This window comes from Pleurodeles waltl, chromosome 6 (genome assembly GCF_031143425.1).
Source record: "Pleurodeles waltl isolate 20211129_DDA chromosome 6, aPleWal1.hap1.20221129, whole genome shotgun sequence".
In the NCBI taxonomy this organism is placed as follows: domain Eukaryota; kingdom Metazoa; phylum Chordata; class Amphibia; order Caudata; family Salamandridae; genus Pleurodeles; species Pleurodeles waltl.
Window position 1 is genome coordinate 721,225,521 of NC_090445.1, and position 12,566 is coordinate 721,238,086.

General features: G+C 39.9%; 1 protein-coding gene across 2 annotated transcripts in view; it reads right to left on the bottom strand.

Moving 5' to 3' along the window:
• The window catches only part of INPP5F (inositol polyphosphate-5-phosphatase F), an 855,919-nt gene that overhangs the window by 609,118 nt on the left and 234,235 nt on the right, over positions 1-12,566 (bottom strand). For both annotated transcript variants that reach the window (XM_069239234.1, XM_069239233.1), the window contains exon 3: positions 5,052-5,132. In XM_069239234.1, coding sequence (XP_069095335.1) covers positions 5,052-5,132 — 81 coding nt within the window. The remainder of the gene's footprint in view (positions 1-5,051; positions 5,133-12,566) is intronic.

Below are 12,566 nucleotides of genomic sequence, written 5' to 3' on the forward strand. Positions count from 1 at the left end.
TCTACTCTTTCTATTCCACTTTACAGCATTCCAACAAATCCACCCTATGACACTCTACTCCTGCACTCCAGTCTGACACTCCACGCCATAACTTTTAGCTATGCTCAACAGCAGACACACTGGTGTACAACATAGCAAAACACATTGCCAAAGCCAATTGTGCTTGTATAGGCGAGAACTATTGGCTTTGCCAATGCTTATATTTATGTGTCAGGGAAGCTAAATATCCTGCAAATTAACTCAGCCCTGTGCATTATGGGAAATAATTCACAGTGAAGACGTTTTTTGGACAAAGGCTGCACCCAGTACCAGGCCCGTCAAATATTTTTCTGATCCATATTCATGATTCTCAGTACTGTGAGGCAACCTCAACAGTTATGTTCCAGAGCCTGTTTCTGCACCTCCCTGCACTGAGCAGCATTACACAAAATGGGTCAAAGCCCTGATTTAGGGCCCAGGCAAAAAACATGCTAAATGAGACACCGACAGGTGTGTGGGGTCAAGTACCAGAAGTGACAGGAAAGAAAGGAATATGCTCTGAACGCCTTCAGGGTTTGGATGCATAAAAGGATAGAGGCTGAGGATGGGGCAGTTTCAGTGACAAATGTGACAACAGCTGGGTAGAGAGGGAGACCGTGGTCAACCATCATGGATAGGAAGCAGCAGGATAAGACACATGCTTGACAAACAGGCTCAGGGGTGGGAAGAGATTTGCAATTCCATACACAGCAGGCAATACCAGAGCCCCAACAACCGCCTCCTTCAGCCCCTTCACTAATTTCTGTGGCAGGCAGGAGCATGGTTGAAGATCATGGTCTACTGTGTGGGGCTATGTATCTTTGTAACTGCCTCAGTTGACCACATTGTCACCAGTCAGAGATGTGGAGGTAGAGGAAACCTCTCTGCCGATAAAGCATGAAGAAGACAGAAAGTGTATCTCCTGGCTCCTGGCATTACAGCAAGCTCTACCATGCAATGAGTAAGTACTCACCTCATTTGTGCCCACCCACGGCTACTTCCACTATCTCTCCATTGGTGTGGAGTGGAGGCACAGAAAGACCAACAGGGGTCCAGGAAGCAGGGGGGGAATGGAGAACAAGCAGGAGGGAAATGGAGTACCAAATCCGACAATGCCAGACTGGAGCCACCAGAATCGTGTAACTCCCTGATCACCTGAAAGACTATCAGAATCACAGAGGTATGGAGAAAACCAGAGACATGTTTCTTTGGATCCAGGCACTGTCTTTCCAAAAAAAATAAAAAATGAGCAGAATTGGAAAAAAAGTGTTATAGATGCCTCAAACTGGTCAAGAACTTAATGTATATTCTTCAACTCATAACTACAACTAAGGCTGTTTGCTCTGGTTTTGTCAGTTTCTGCAACAGATGACTACTGAAGCAGTTCCCTCTCCCTTAGAGATACCGCCCCACTGGCACAGTTTTATGAGTGTTTGTCCCCTTGTTCCCTACTATAGAAGAAAAATGTGTTGCTGTCTTTCTTACTCATCACCCTCCCGAAAACGGCAAGAAGGCTTTTAAAGATAAGAAGAATTATGAGAAGGGATTTATCTGGTTTCTCCCACAAGGCAGTGATGCACTGTTTTCTACAATGTGTCCCCCTCCAATACTTTGAAGAGTAACTGGTAACCATAAGGTGTCGACTGGAGTGCCAGAAGGGACATCAAACCCTCCGCAGATGACGTCACGGATGCCATTTTACACATGACTGTACCAAACCTAAAAGGCCTCTATGTGTTTCTGAAATGTTTTTCTATCCACACAACTCAAAAGTCTGAACCAAAGAGAGATGGATGGCTTTCATGAAGGCACGCTGATTCGCAAAAGATGCATGTGGAACTTAGTAGAGGATAACAGCCATGTGCAGGACAAAGAGTCACAGAAATGTCTGGAACTTTTCAGCTCTTATGGTCTTGTTGGTCAAGAAGTTCCCCCTCTACATGGTTGATGGCTGCTACCCTCCCTGGAGGAAGAAGGCCTTTACTAGGCTGGAATCAAGAATGGATTGAAGTGAATCTTTTTTCAGGTGACAAAAGTCAACAGGGGTTATTTTATTGAGAACCCATGTCTATGGTGGATATTAATGCTTGGGGTCAAAGCGGATGGCATACTCTCTTTTTCAGGAGCTCAAATAAGACAATTGTTTAGGTAGCATTGTACTCTCTGCTATTTAAGGAAAACAATCATTGGTCCTAAAATCTTGGTAAAAACCAGAGAGGGTGTATTAATAGCAGAAATGTCCTATACTGGTAGTGTTGGTTTCTCATTGTCACCTAGAAGTATTTCCTTTGCTCACTGAGGAGCTACTTAAGAGCTGACATCCAAAAGGCCTACAGATATCATCCAGTGGTTGTTCTGAACAGCTCACAATGCCAAACCTAAAGTTGTTATTTTGAACTTCTACAGGGTGAAGAAAAGGTGTACATAGTAAATATCTGAGATGGGATAAAACCCTACTTCCTTTCTCCTTGCAAGCAATAGTGGGAAAAGTATCCTTCTCCCATTTCCGTGGAACGGATCTTGAATGCACATGAAAAAAAGATCCTCTTTACCAGTCGCAGATGCTCTTGTGATGCTGAAGGGTAGTGGATGATGCATTTGCAGACCATAGGTTTTCTTCACATTGAGAGGACCCATGCATCTTTAATATTCTGGGTCCTGTTGTGGTAATGGTGTGCCTATGTTCCTGTGCATATCTGCTTCATCAGGAACAAAAAGAGGCCAGATCAAGTTTGGAAGACCATGTAGTGCAGGAACCCTTCTCTGTGAAAGGCTGCATTGAAGCTATCAGTGGGGGTGTTACAGGCATAGGCATTCACCAAAGGGGTTGCCCTGGTAACTGGAAGATGGAAATGACATTGCAAGGAATACAGAAATGCATATGGATAGAACTGGAGAGATGCATGGATTCAGAGACACCAAGGTGAAAAGCAACACTAAGGAGAAAACTATGTTGATAAGTATAAAAGCTTAAAAGGGAGGGAGACTAGGAAGATTTCTTTATATTGCTGGGCAGCTGCTGGCCTTAGAAGAGAAGCATCAGTGAAGACCGGATATAAGGTTGAGAATGGCCCAAGGGCTTTACTGCAAACTTTATAAAAAGGCTAGCACTCTCAACTGGGGGGATAGGCTGGAGTGTACTGAAAACATAGACAAGGCTCGATGAGGAAGCAGCCACGACCTTAGTAATGGAAAGGAATGCAGGTGCAAGAAATCAATGTTATCCATTGTCACTAGAATGAGTTCCACCAGCATGCAAAGTGACTGATTATGCATATGGAAATTAATGGCCGGCAAATGAAATACCCAAGTAGGACAGCTCATTTTAGGGTGCTATTCCTTGTTTCAGAAAATAACAGAGTTAATCATTCGGCACGCAAGCCTGCAGTACAACGAACACTGAAAGTTGCACAGGGACTTCCACATTGCTTTGAGTTTGAAGTAAAATGGAGGACCCAGGGTAATCCTAGTTAAGTTCCAAGAACTAACATTGAGAGCAGAATATCAAACAAGACTACTATGGTGAAAACAAACTTAACGTCCAAAGGATTTTTGAGATCCAGGACCTCTGTCCTGAGACACTAACACCACAAAAAAGCAGGAGCTACAGTCATTTAGGAAACTCCTTGTGGTGAAGCAATGGTTCCTTTTGTCAGTGGTCCCTTTTGTCACCTACAATGATGTTGCTAATGTTGATATCATTGTAAGGTAGCTTGATATTACAAGTTTAGGGTACTGGTACCCCAAGATCGCCCTGAGTTTGTTTATAGTTCACCACCATTGCAACATGTCAAGAAAGACAAACAGGATTCACTGCTTGACCAGCTCGGTTTTAATCTCGTGGTAAAGAGAAAACTACAAAGAACCATTTTCAGCCCACTCACAAAATTTCATTTCAGTCACAAACGATAAAATGCATATTAACATAAAATAACTAAACATTGTCTCCCATTGGTACCCTTGACCAGTAAAGGGCAGTAGTCTCCTTGGACACTTCGTACTGCTAGGAGGGGTACTCAAAGATGAAGTATGCCACATTAGGTGAATGAGGGGTCATCATCCAATGAGAAGGTATGCACAAACGATAATCTCATAAGAGGTTTGGCAAGCACTTACATCAAAGTAATTTTATTGTTTGTTATTTATTAATTTCATTATTTGTGTACATCTGTTCCCTGGAAACCGTGAGTGGCTTTGCAGCACTGTGTGGTGGACTTAGTTTACAGAGAGAGATCTTCCAGTATGATGCATCTGAATTGAGAAAATTGTATTTCCAGTTTGGAAGACATAAAGCCAGACTGGGAAGATTAAGGACTAAACATAGACAAACATGGATGTTTTTTCAACTGTATAACAACAGCTACATTGCATGTCCAAACGTTTAAAAGAGAACTATATGACCAGTAGCTTTATCATTCCAACCTTTCACTGGATTCCAATGTTTCAATTTATGATGGTATTAGGTTAGAACAACAGACCTAGAACACAGAAAACCCTTATAGAGAATTACCTACAATGAAACGTCATTCTAAAGAAAAGCTCAGATAAGTTGTTAGAACACAAAGAGGCATTTCAGTTGCAGTTATGCTAAAATAAATGGTAAGGTTCTAGGTTAAGGTAGGATTAGTCTTCAGCTGAGGATCGGCCAAGCATAGTGGCTAGAATTAGGTTAAAGTTCTAGTGAAGGCTACAATTCAACTGAGTTGAAGTGTGACCGCAACAAAAAGAGGAGTACACTTAGGACATGAATTAGAGTAAGAGTTATACGTAAACTCTGGTTTCAGTAAACATAAGGAAAACCTTATTTTTTTCCAAGAGTAATTTATTGCAGCAAGTTTCAGAAGAGGTTATTGAAGAATGCTCTTGACTAATTAAATGTAACAAGATTGCTGTGGAAAACCAGGTAATATTAATTCCATAAACATGTCTGGGTCTGTTGTGATAATTTTCTATTATGGTGTTATCCATAATTGTCTTTGTGTAATGAAAAATATATTAGAACATATAGAGTAAGGCAAACAATGACGTCTTACCTGAGTGCAGCTGAACTTTCCCAAGCAATCCCTCTACTAGACCAAGGCAAATTGGATTCCATGCTAGAAGCAGATCAGTAGCTGGAAAATGTAAACAAATGCATACACTTTTAGATGAAAACAAATTACTACAAAGCCACTGATATACACACTTGCAATCAAACAAAGCATTTCACATCTGAGAAGATCTTTTTTTCTCAATAGAGACCTTTATCAAGTCCTGCCAATAAAAGTCCCCCCAAACAATACAGGCTATTAACAAATGAAGATAAGTATTTAGGAAATAAAAGAAGTCTGCATAATGAAAGCTTGTCTGTTGCTCATGCAAGCTTTCATGACAAATGCCTATGTTTTAATCACAGATACAATGCCCATGAATATTGATTCTTAAATATATGCTGTACTTGTAAACGTACAAAGGTATTGTATACACACTGTTACGTACATTTACATAAGAAATCACCTTTAACTTGACTAATGTTGCCCCTTCACCAGCCGTTATCACAATAAAAGACAGACGCATTGCATGGTCTAAAACACAACCCTACATAACTGCCTGGATGCCTCACTCAGGAATTTGGTATTCAGCACATCAGACTGCATAATATTATTCTTAGTTGTCCAAAGTGTGCTATATTGGTTGCTCCGTTCTCTAAGCGAGTAATTGAACTTGATGATAACGATAACGCAAGCTATGTGCTGCCATGTAATTGAAAATGTAACAAAACTATACTAGATCGTACCTATATTCCAACTTAATGTTTGTTCTGTAGTATAACAAAAACCAATACAAAGATGTGAAAAATGAGAAATTAACTTTAGGGTCTTCTATTACAACTGCCCCTGTGTCACATACAATAATGACTGCTCCTGAGAAATCTGACACTGAGGTGCTTAGAGTTTATAAGCGCAATTATTACTGCTTAGTCTGTATTTTGCATGAAAAAAATGAGGAAGGGAGGGATGAAGGAAGGGAGGATAATCTGGATGTCTTCGTACTTTTCCCCTAAACAGTAGCAGGAGAAAACTGCAGAAGTGCTTTATTTGCCACACAAATTAAAATTCCAACACCTGGCAACAGTAGTTACTGCATAAGCATGAATTATTATTACACTTTAAATGTATCCGTTTATAAAAAATGTAAACATACAAATCATTTCTAATTTATGAGTTCTTTACTCTCTAATTATTTGATTACAATATTATAAAATTCGAACAAATAAATACAGTTTTAATATTTGAATTTAAAATATTAGCATAGTTAGAGTCAGCAGCTTTGTATTTGAACAGATTTACCAGAAACAATCGAGTTTCTAAAATTCATTATTACTTTAAAATCTATTAGCAAATCTTCTAGAGTCACACTGCAATCTGCACTTACGTTGAGAGCAAGTCAATCATTGCTAAACATCCTCTGCTCCCAACACTGTTAGATGCTTAAATCAAATTCTCATCAACGTACAAATTTTAAGATAACATTTTAACTCCTTAGTGTTGCTAGCTGTGTTGCCCTGTAAAGTATACTTAATATCTTTAATTAATTGGATTACAGGACAAAGACCAGATATTGCCCTTTATATACATATATGCATTTGTTGCAAAATGGTTATAATTAACATATTAAAATTGTTTTCTTGGTACTAATGTCGAAGAAAGAGGTCTTTGGGTGTAGAGTGTATAACAACCTTTGAAAGAATGAAAGATATTCATAAGTGTTACCACTGTTAGCTGAATATAGTTATTTACAACAAGGTAACAGATAAAATTAGGTTTTGCTCAACTATTTGTAGTCAACCACTGCAGGTAAAATCAACGATTCCACAAAGCTTGACCTAAAGCCAATTTCTAAATGCATCATTTCTAGTGGAGCGTTAATTCGAAGCCCTAATAGCTTCTTAGAACGGGCCCTCCAATCAATCAATTGAATTCTTCAAAGAGGTTTCCATACTGGGGCCTGCAGGTTAGTACATAGCTTATCTTTGCATGGTAAACCATAATTCGAGGCTAAATAGAATAGCCTCCATGTACCTGATTAAAATATAGCAGAGCATTTACATGAAACCGGGCTAAGTATAAGTTACACCTAACCATTTTAGAGTGTTGACAAAGAGGATAACTATATACTTATTGGTGTTAACTTCCTCCAGGGTCAGCCCTCCAAATACCAGTGTTCCCGAAAGGAAGACTACCCAAATACCATGATCTTACTTTTGTATTTTATGCAGTGTTGTAAACATAAATAGATAGCATATATTCCATGTGCTGGAGTCCAACATGTGTTCTATCCAACAGTAAGATGATATCATAAAACAATGCACTGACATTCAGTGGACATATGACTGGCAGGAAGGTTTATGAATGGAAATATAATGCATTTAAATAGCAGATAATTATATATATCTTAAAAAGTGCATGTGCCAATACGCATTCCCTTTTGACTTCAGTGAGGCATGGTATGTTCAGTACATTGGCATCTAATGGATAATGCACATATCCTTGTGTTTAGCTGTAAATTTGCTCAAATATCCAAGGGCCAGTGGTTCTGAATGTCATAGTTTGGCCCATAGCACAGATATAGGTGAATAAAATCATAAGTTTCTGTAAAGTCTATGTTTGCTCAATATAATAACCTTTGATTCTAACTTAGAGAATGGCTAGCAGAAATAACACAAAACCACAGTGTAAACTACAGGTCCTTCTGGTCTGAACTTGAATGATAAGAAACATTTTGCTACTTTATATCCTTGTCTGTAATTCGGTCAGGATTATTTTAATGAACAATTCCATTGGTGGACGTAACACTGAAAGAAACTAATAATCATAAGGATTTTGTGAGCTGCATATTTTTTAAAACAGCTACAGCACTCTTCCAGATGTATGACATAAAATACTCCTTAATCAAAGACTGTACAATGGAGATAACACCTGGGCCAACCAGGCACAGTCGTCTTAAAGATATTCTGACAGTTCATCCAATTCTTCTGCGTTTGAGGGCTTAGTTTTGAAATACATTTGATCACAGAATCTGATGTGATGTTACTTTCCAGCTCCAAATACCCTGAAGAAAGCAACTGCTGGACAGATATATTAATATTAGTATGTACGGAGGACAGGTATTGAGTCCAGGCAGCTCTGCTAGTTGTGGGACATTTGGCATTTTGGCCCTCAAATATAGCAATCGTGACTAGTTTCCAAAACAGTCTATTAATAAAGGACTGCACAGTGTTTAACATTAAACCCCATTGTTTAGTTTGCATGTTATATTTTACTTGTATTTATTCAACATTTTCTACTTTTGCTTTTTTCATAAGCCAAAAATGTTTCTTGGACAGTAAATGGATTATCTCACGTCAGGTTCTGCAGATTCCTCCTTAACTGCACATGTACCACGTGCACGCGAGGAAAGCAAAAACTGTGCTGATGTTTCTTATTTCTTTGAAAAGCGTTGCATTTCTCCAACCAGCATGTTAGAGGAAGCTATAACTTCAGAGGAGCCAGCTCAATAAACTTGGCACCCAGTCCAAATTAAATCTATGCTGTAATATTTAGAAATTCTAATATGACAGAGGTGTACAATTCCTATTGACAGACGTCCGGGGCCTTTGGGTTGGAGTCAAGCGCAACATGTTTTCATGTAACTTTTAGCTGCCAGTTTACAGTACCAGAATATGGGTCTGTGAAAGATGATTGTCTGCCATCGAAGTAAGATTTGTACCTATATTAATAAGTTGCTCAAACGTAAGCATAAGATTCATCAATGCAATACCTTTACTATTAGATGCTTTTACTAAATGCTTTGAGCTCAGCCTGCTTTATAATCAATGGTTCCAGTTGAAAACGTACATGCTGACAAAATATAACAATTTGGGCAACATATGTTAAAGAATGGTCCCTGATAATATGCAAATACATGCAGAAGCATGAAAGCAAGATTATTGATTGTTTGCCTCCAAACTAAAGCATGTTCAAAATACAACTTGAAAAAAACCACATTTTTTAAAAGAAAAAAATGTTCAAGTTCAGATACAATTTTTCTGAAGTATCATCTAGTAAAAAATGTTTGATGTGTGTCAACATTCAAAATAATAATAATGGTGGAAAATGAGCAACATGAAAACAATTTAGAGGCCCAGTTTTAAAGAAATTCGCAAAAATGCACCCATAGGTTTACGTCCGTCAATTGGTGCACATTTACAACTTTAAGAAATTTGCCAGAGTTATAGAAGTAGGCCTGGAAACCAACCATAATCTGAGCAAACGTGTGAATTCCATATTTGCGTAAGCAACAAGACACATAATATGCACATGGAAAACTCTGAGTGATTACAAATTCCCTACATCATCTTTTTTCCTCACCCTCAAAAGTGTTTAACTCCAACCCGTGTCAGGACTACATTTCCAACTTTCTCAATCGTGGGTAGATACTGGAGAGGAGTTGGGGAAAAATAAACAAGTTAGTTTATGGACGTGTATGGACCTACTGCACATTACAACCCCGGAACTATCCCTTTTCACCTACTTCCAGCCTCAGTTTGGAGATTTGAGGAAAGGTGGCAAATCAGAGCCTGACTAGATTCCAAACCTTGATATAATATGAGTCCAGGCATAATCAGAAAGCCTTTTATAAGAGCTTTGCTGTAATGAGAATGCTTTACTGCATGACACCAAAAGTAACAAGTGATTTTTACAGGACGAGTAGATTTCTAAGCATCAAATCCCTTGGACAAGTAGATACACCACTTTAGGAGTATGTGAACTTAAATTGACTAATTCCTCTCACAGTGTCCTATTTTAACATAAATGAGGTAAATGATCGTTTTACTCACAAATTATAATTTTAAAGTCTAAGTATCAGTGAAAGTAATCATATTTATAAAAATATAATATGAATTTACCTATACATTAAGTTCCATGGAAAGAAATAACCCAAACATTCAGGTTTGAAATCTGCTTCACATGTAGATCATGCCCTTCCTCACGGATAACTTTCAAGCCACAGTGGAAGCCTTGGTCAAGGTCATGAAGATGGAGCAACAATGTACTCTTAAATGGCATTGCTTCCAGGCATGCATTGTGTCCAAACTGTGCTGACTAATCTACATAAACAGCTACAAGAACCAAAGTGCCTTCCAAACATAAGCCGCATCTCTTGAGCATCCCACAGATGTGCACAATGCTTCCATTATAAAACACAAAATTCAAAGACCCTGAGAAAGCAGAATCATTCATTTCTGTGCCTCAACGTCAGAACCTTATGAACATATGCCTTAATATGTACTGGTAGGTTTCATGACTGAATCACAATATAATTTTCTAGCAACCCGAAGTACACATTAGCCTTAGGGTGTCTGGAAACGTTTAGAAATTTCTGAATCCTTGAAGCCATTTTATTCAGTCTTGTACACTTGCACATTTTCTGCTCTGTGCAGTAAGCATAGCCTCGTTTTCGAGGATTGGCATTTAGAAGCGTGAATTACTAAAAGACGTGGAGCCAGTCCTTGTTTATATTTTGAGTATCTAGTCCTCAAAAACTGCTCACATTCTTTCTTGTGCAAAGACTCTGCCCATTAATAGGTTTTGTCAAGTAGCCACTTTAACCATGTGTTCGCATTTTCATTGATTTGTATTACGAAACAACTGTATAAAAGAGCATATAAAATGTATGGATGTTACCACTGTATACCTTATTCGGATTTTGAGCAGAAGCTTTGGTCTATTGAAACAATTGACTCACAATATTTTGCTTGCCTTCTGTCTAGTTTTGCATTAAACACTGTTAGACCTGACAGCCTTAGGATGGTCACCCCTAACTTTTTGCCTGCCTTCCTCCACTTTTTAGACACTGTTTTTGCTGGTTTTCAGATTCTGCACACTTTACCACTGCTAACCAGTGCTAAAGTGCATATGCTCTCTCCCTTTAAACATGGTAACATTGAATCACACCCAATTGGACTATTTAATTTACTTATAAGTCCCTAGTACAGTGCACTATATGTGCCCAGGGCCTGTAGATTAAATGCTACTAGGGGGCCTGCAGCACTCATTGTGCCACCCACTTCAGTGGCCCCTTAACCTTGTCTCTGGCCTGCCATTGCAATGCCTGTGTGTGCAGTTTCACTGCCAATTCGACTTGGCATTTAAAAGTACTCGCCACGCCTAAAACTCCCTTTTTTCTACATATAAGACACCCCTAAGGTATGCCCTAGGTAACCCATAGGGCCGGGTGCTGTAAAGGCAAAAGGCAGGACATGTACCTGTGTAGTTTACATGTCCTGGTAGTGTAAAACTCCTAAGTTCGTTTTTACACTGCTGTGAGGCCTGTTTCCGTCATAGGCTAACATTGGTGCCGCCCTTATACATTGTTTGAGTGGTAGCTGCTGATCTGAAAGGAGTAGGAAGGAAATATTTAGTATGGCCAGAATGGTGATTTAAAATACTGGTGAAGTTCGATTTAATATTACTATTTTAGAAATGCCACTTTTAGAAAGTGAGCATTTCTCTGCATTCAAAACTCTCTGTGCCTTACAATCCCGCCTGGCTGAGTTTAGTTGACAGCTCATTGTGCATTCACTCAGACACACCCCAAACACAGGATACTCATCCTCACTTGCATACATCTGCATTTTGAATGGGTCTTCCTGGGCTAGGAAGGTGGCGGGCCTACCCTCACACAAAGGACTGCCACACCCCCTACTGGGACCCTGGCAGACAGGACTGAACTGAAAGGGGACCTGGTGCACTTCTAAGCCACTCTTTGAAGTCCCCCCCCACTTGAAAGGCACATTTGCGTATATAAACAGGGCCTCTGTCCCTTCCAACTCAGACACTTCCTGGAGAAGAAACTTGTAACCAGAACCTGCATCCTGCCAAGAAAAACTGCCTGGCTGCGCAAAGGACTCACCTGACTGCTTTCTGTGAAGGACTGCTGCCTTGCTGTTGCCCTGCTGACTTGCTGCTCTCTGGCTGAGGTGAAGAAGTGCTCTCCAAGGGCTTGGATAGAGCTTGCCTCCTGTTCCCTGAAGTCTCAGGACCAAAAAGACTTCATCTCTTCAAGAAGGATTCCTTGTGCTTTGAAATTCGACGCACAGCCTGCCAGAAACGATGCACAGCCAGCACTGTGGTGAACATTTCACCACACGCAGATCCAGAACGAAGCAGCCTGACTTTACGAGAAGATCGACGCAACGCCAGCGTAGCAACCGGAAATTTGACGCACGTCCCACCGGAACGACGCACAGCCGAACTAGAAGGACACAGCCTGACTTCCAGAGAGGAATCGACCCAGCGCCTGCCATGCGGTAGAAAATTCGACCCAACGCCCACCTGTGCACCAAGACTGTGTTCTGACCTTCCCCGAAATCTCAAAACTTTTACCCATGCCTTCTATACTCAAGGGACAAATATAAAAACATGTTTTACTACCAGCGATGATGCGACTTTCCCCGCCGGGCACTGGCAGCACTTTACCATAACAATGTTTGAGTGTGCTCTGGATATTGATGCCCAAGTTACACC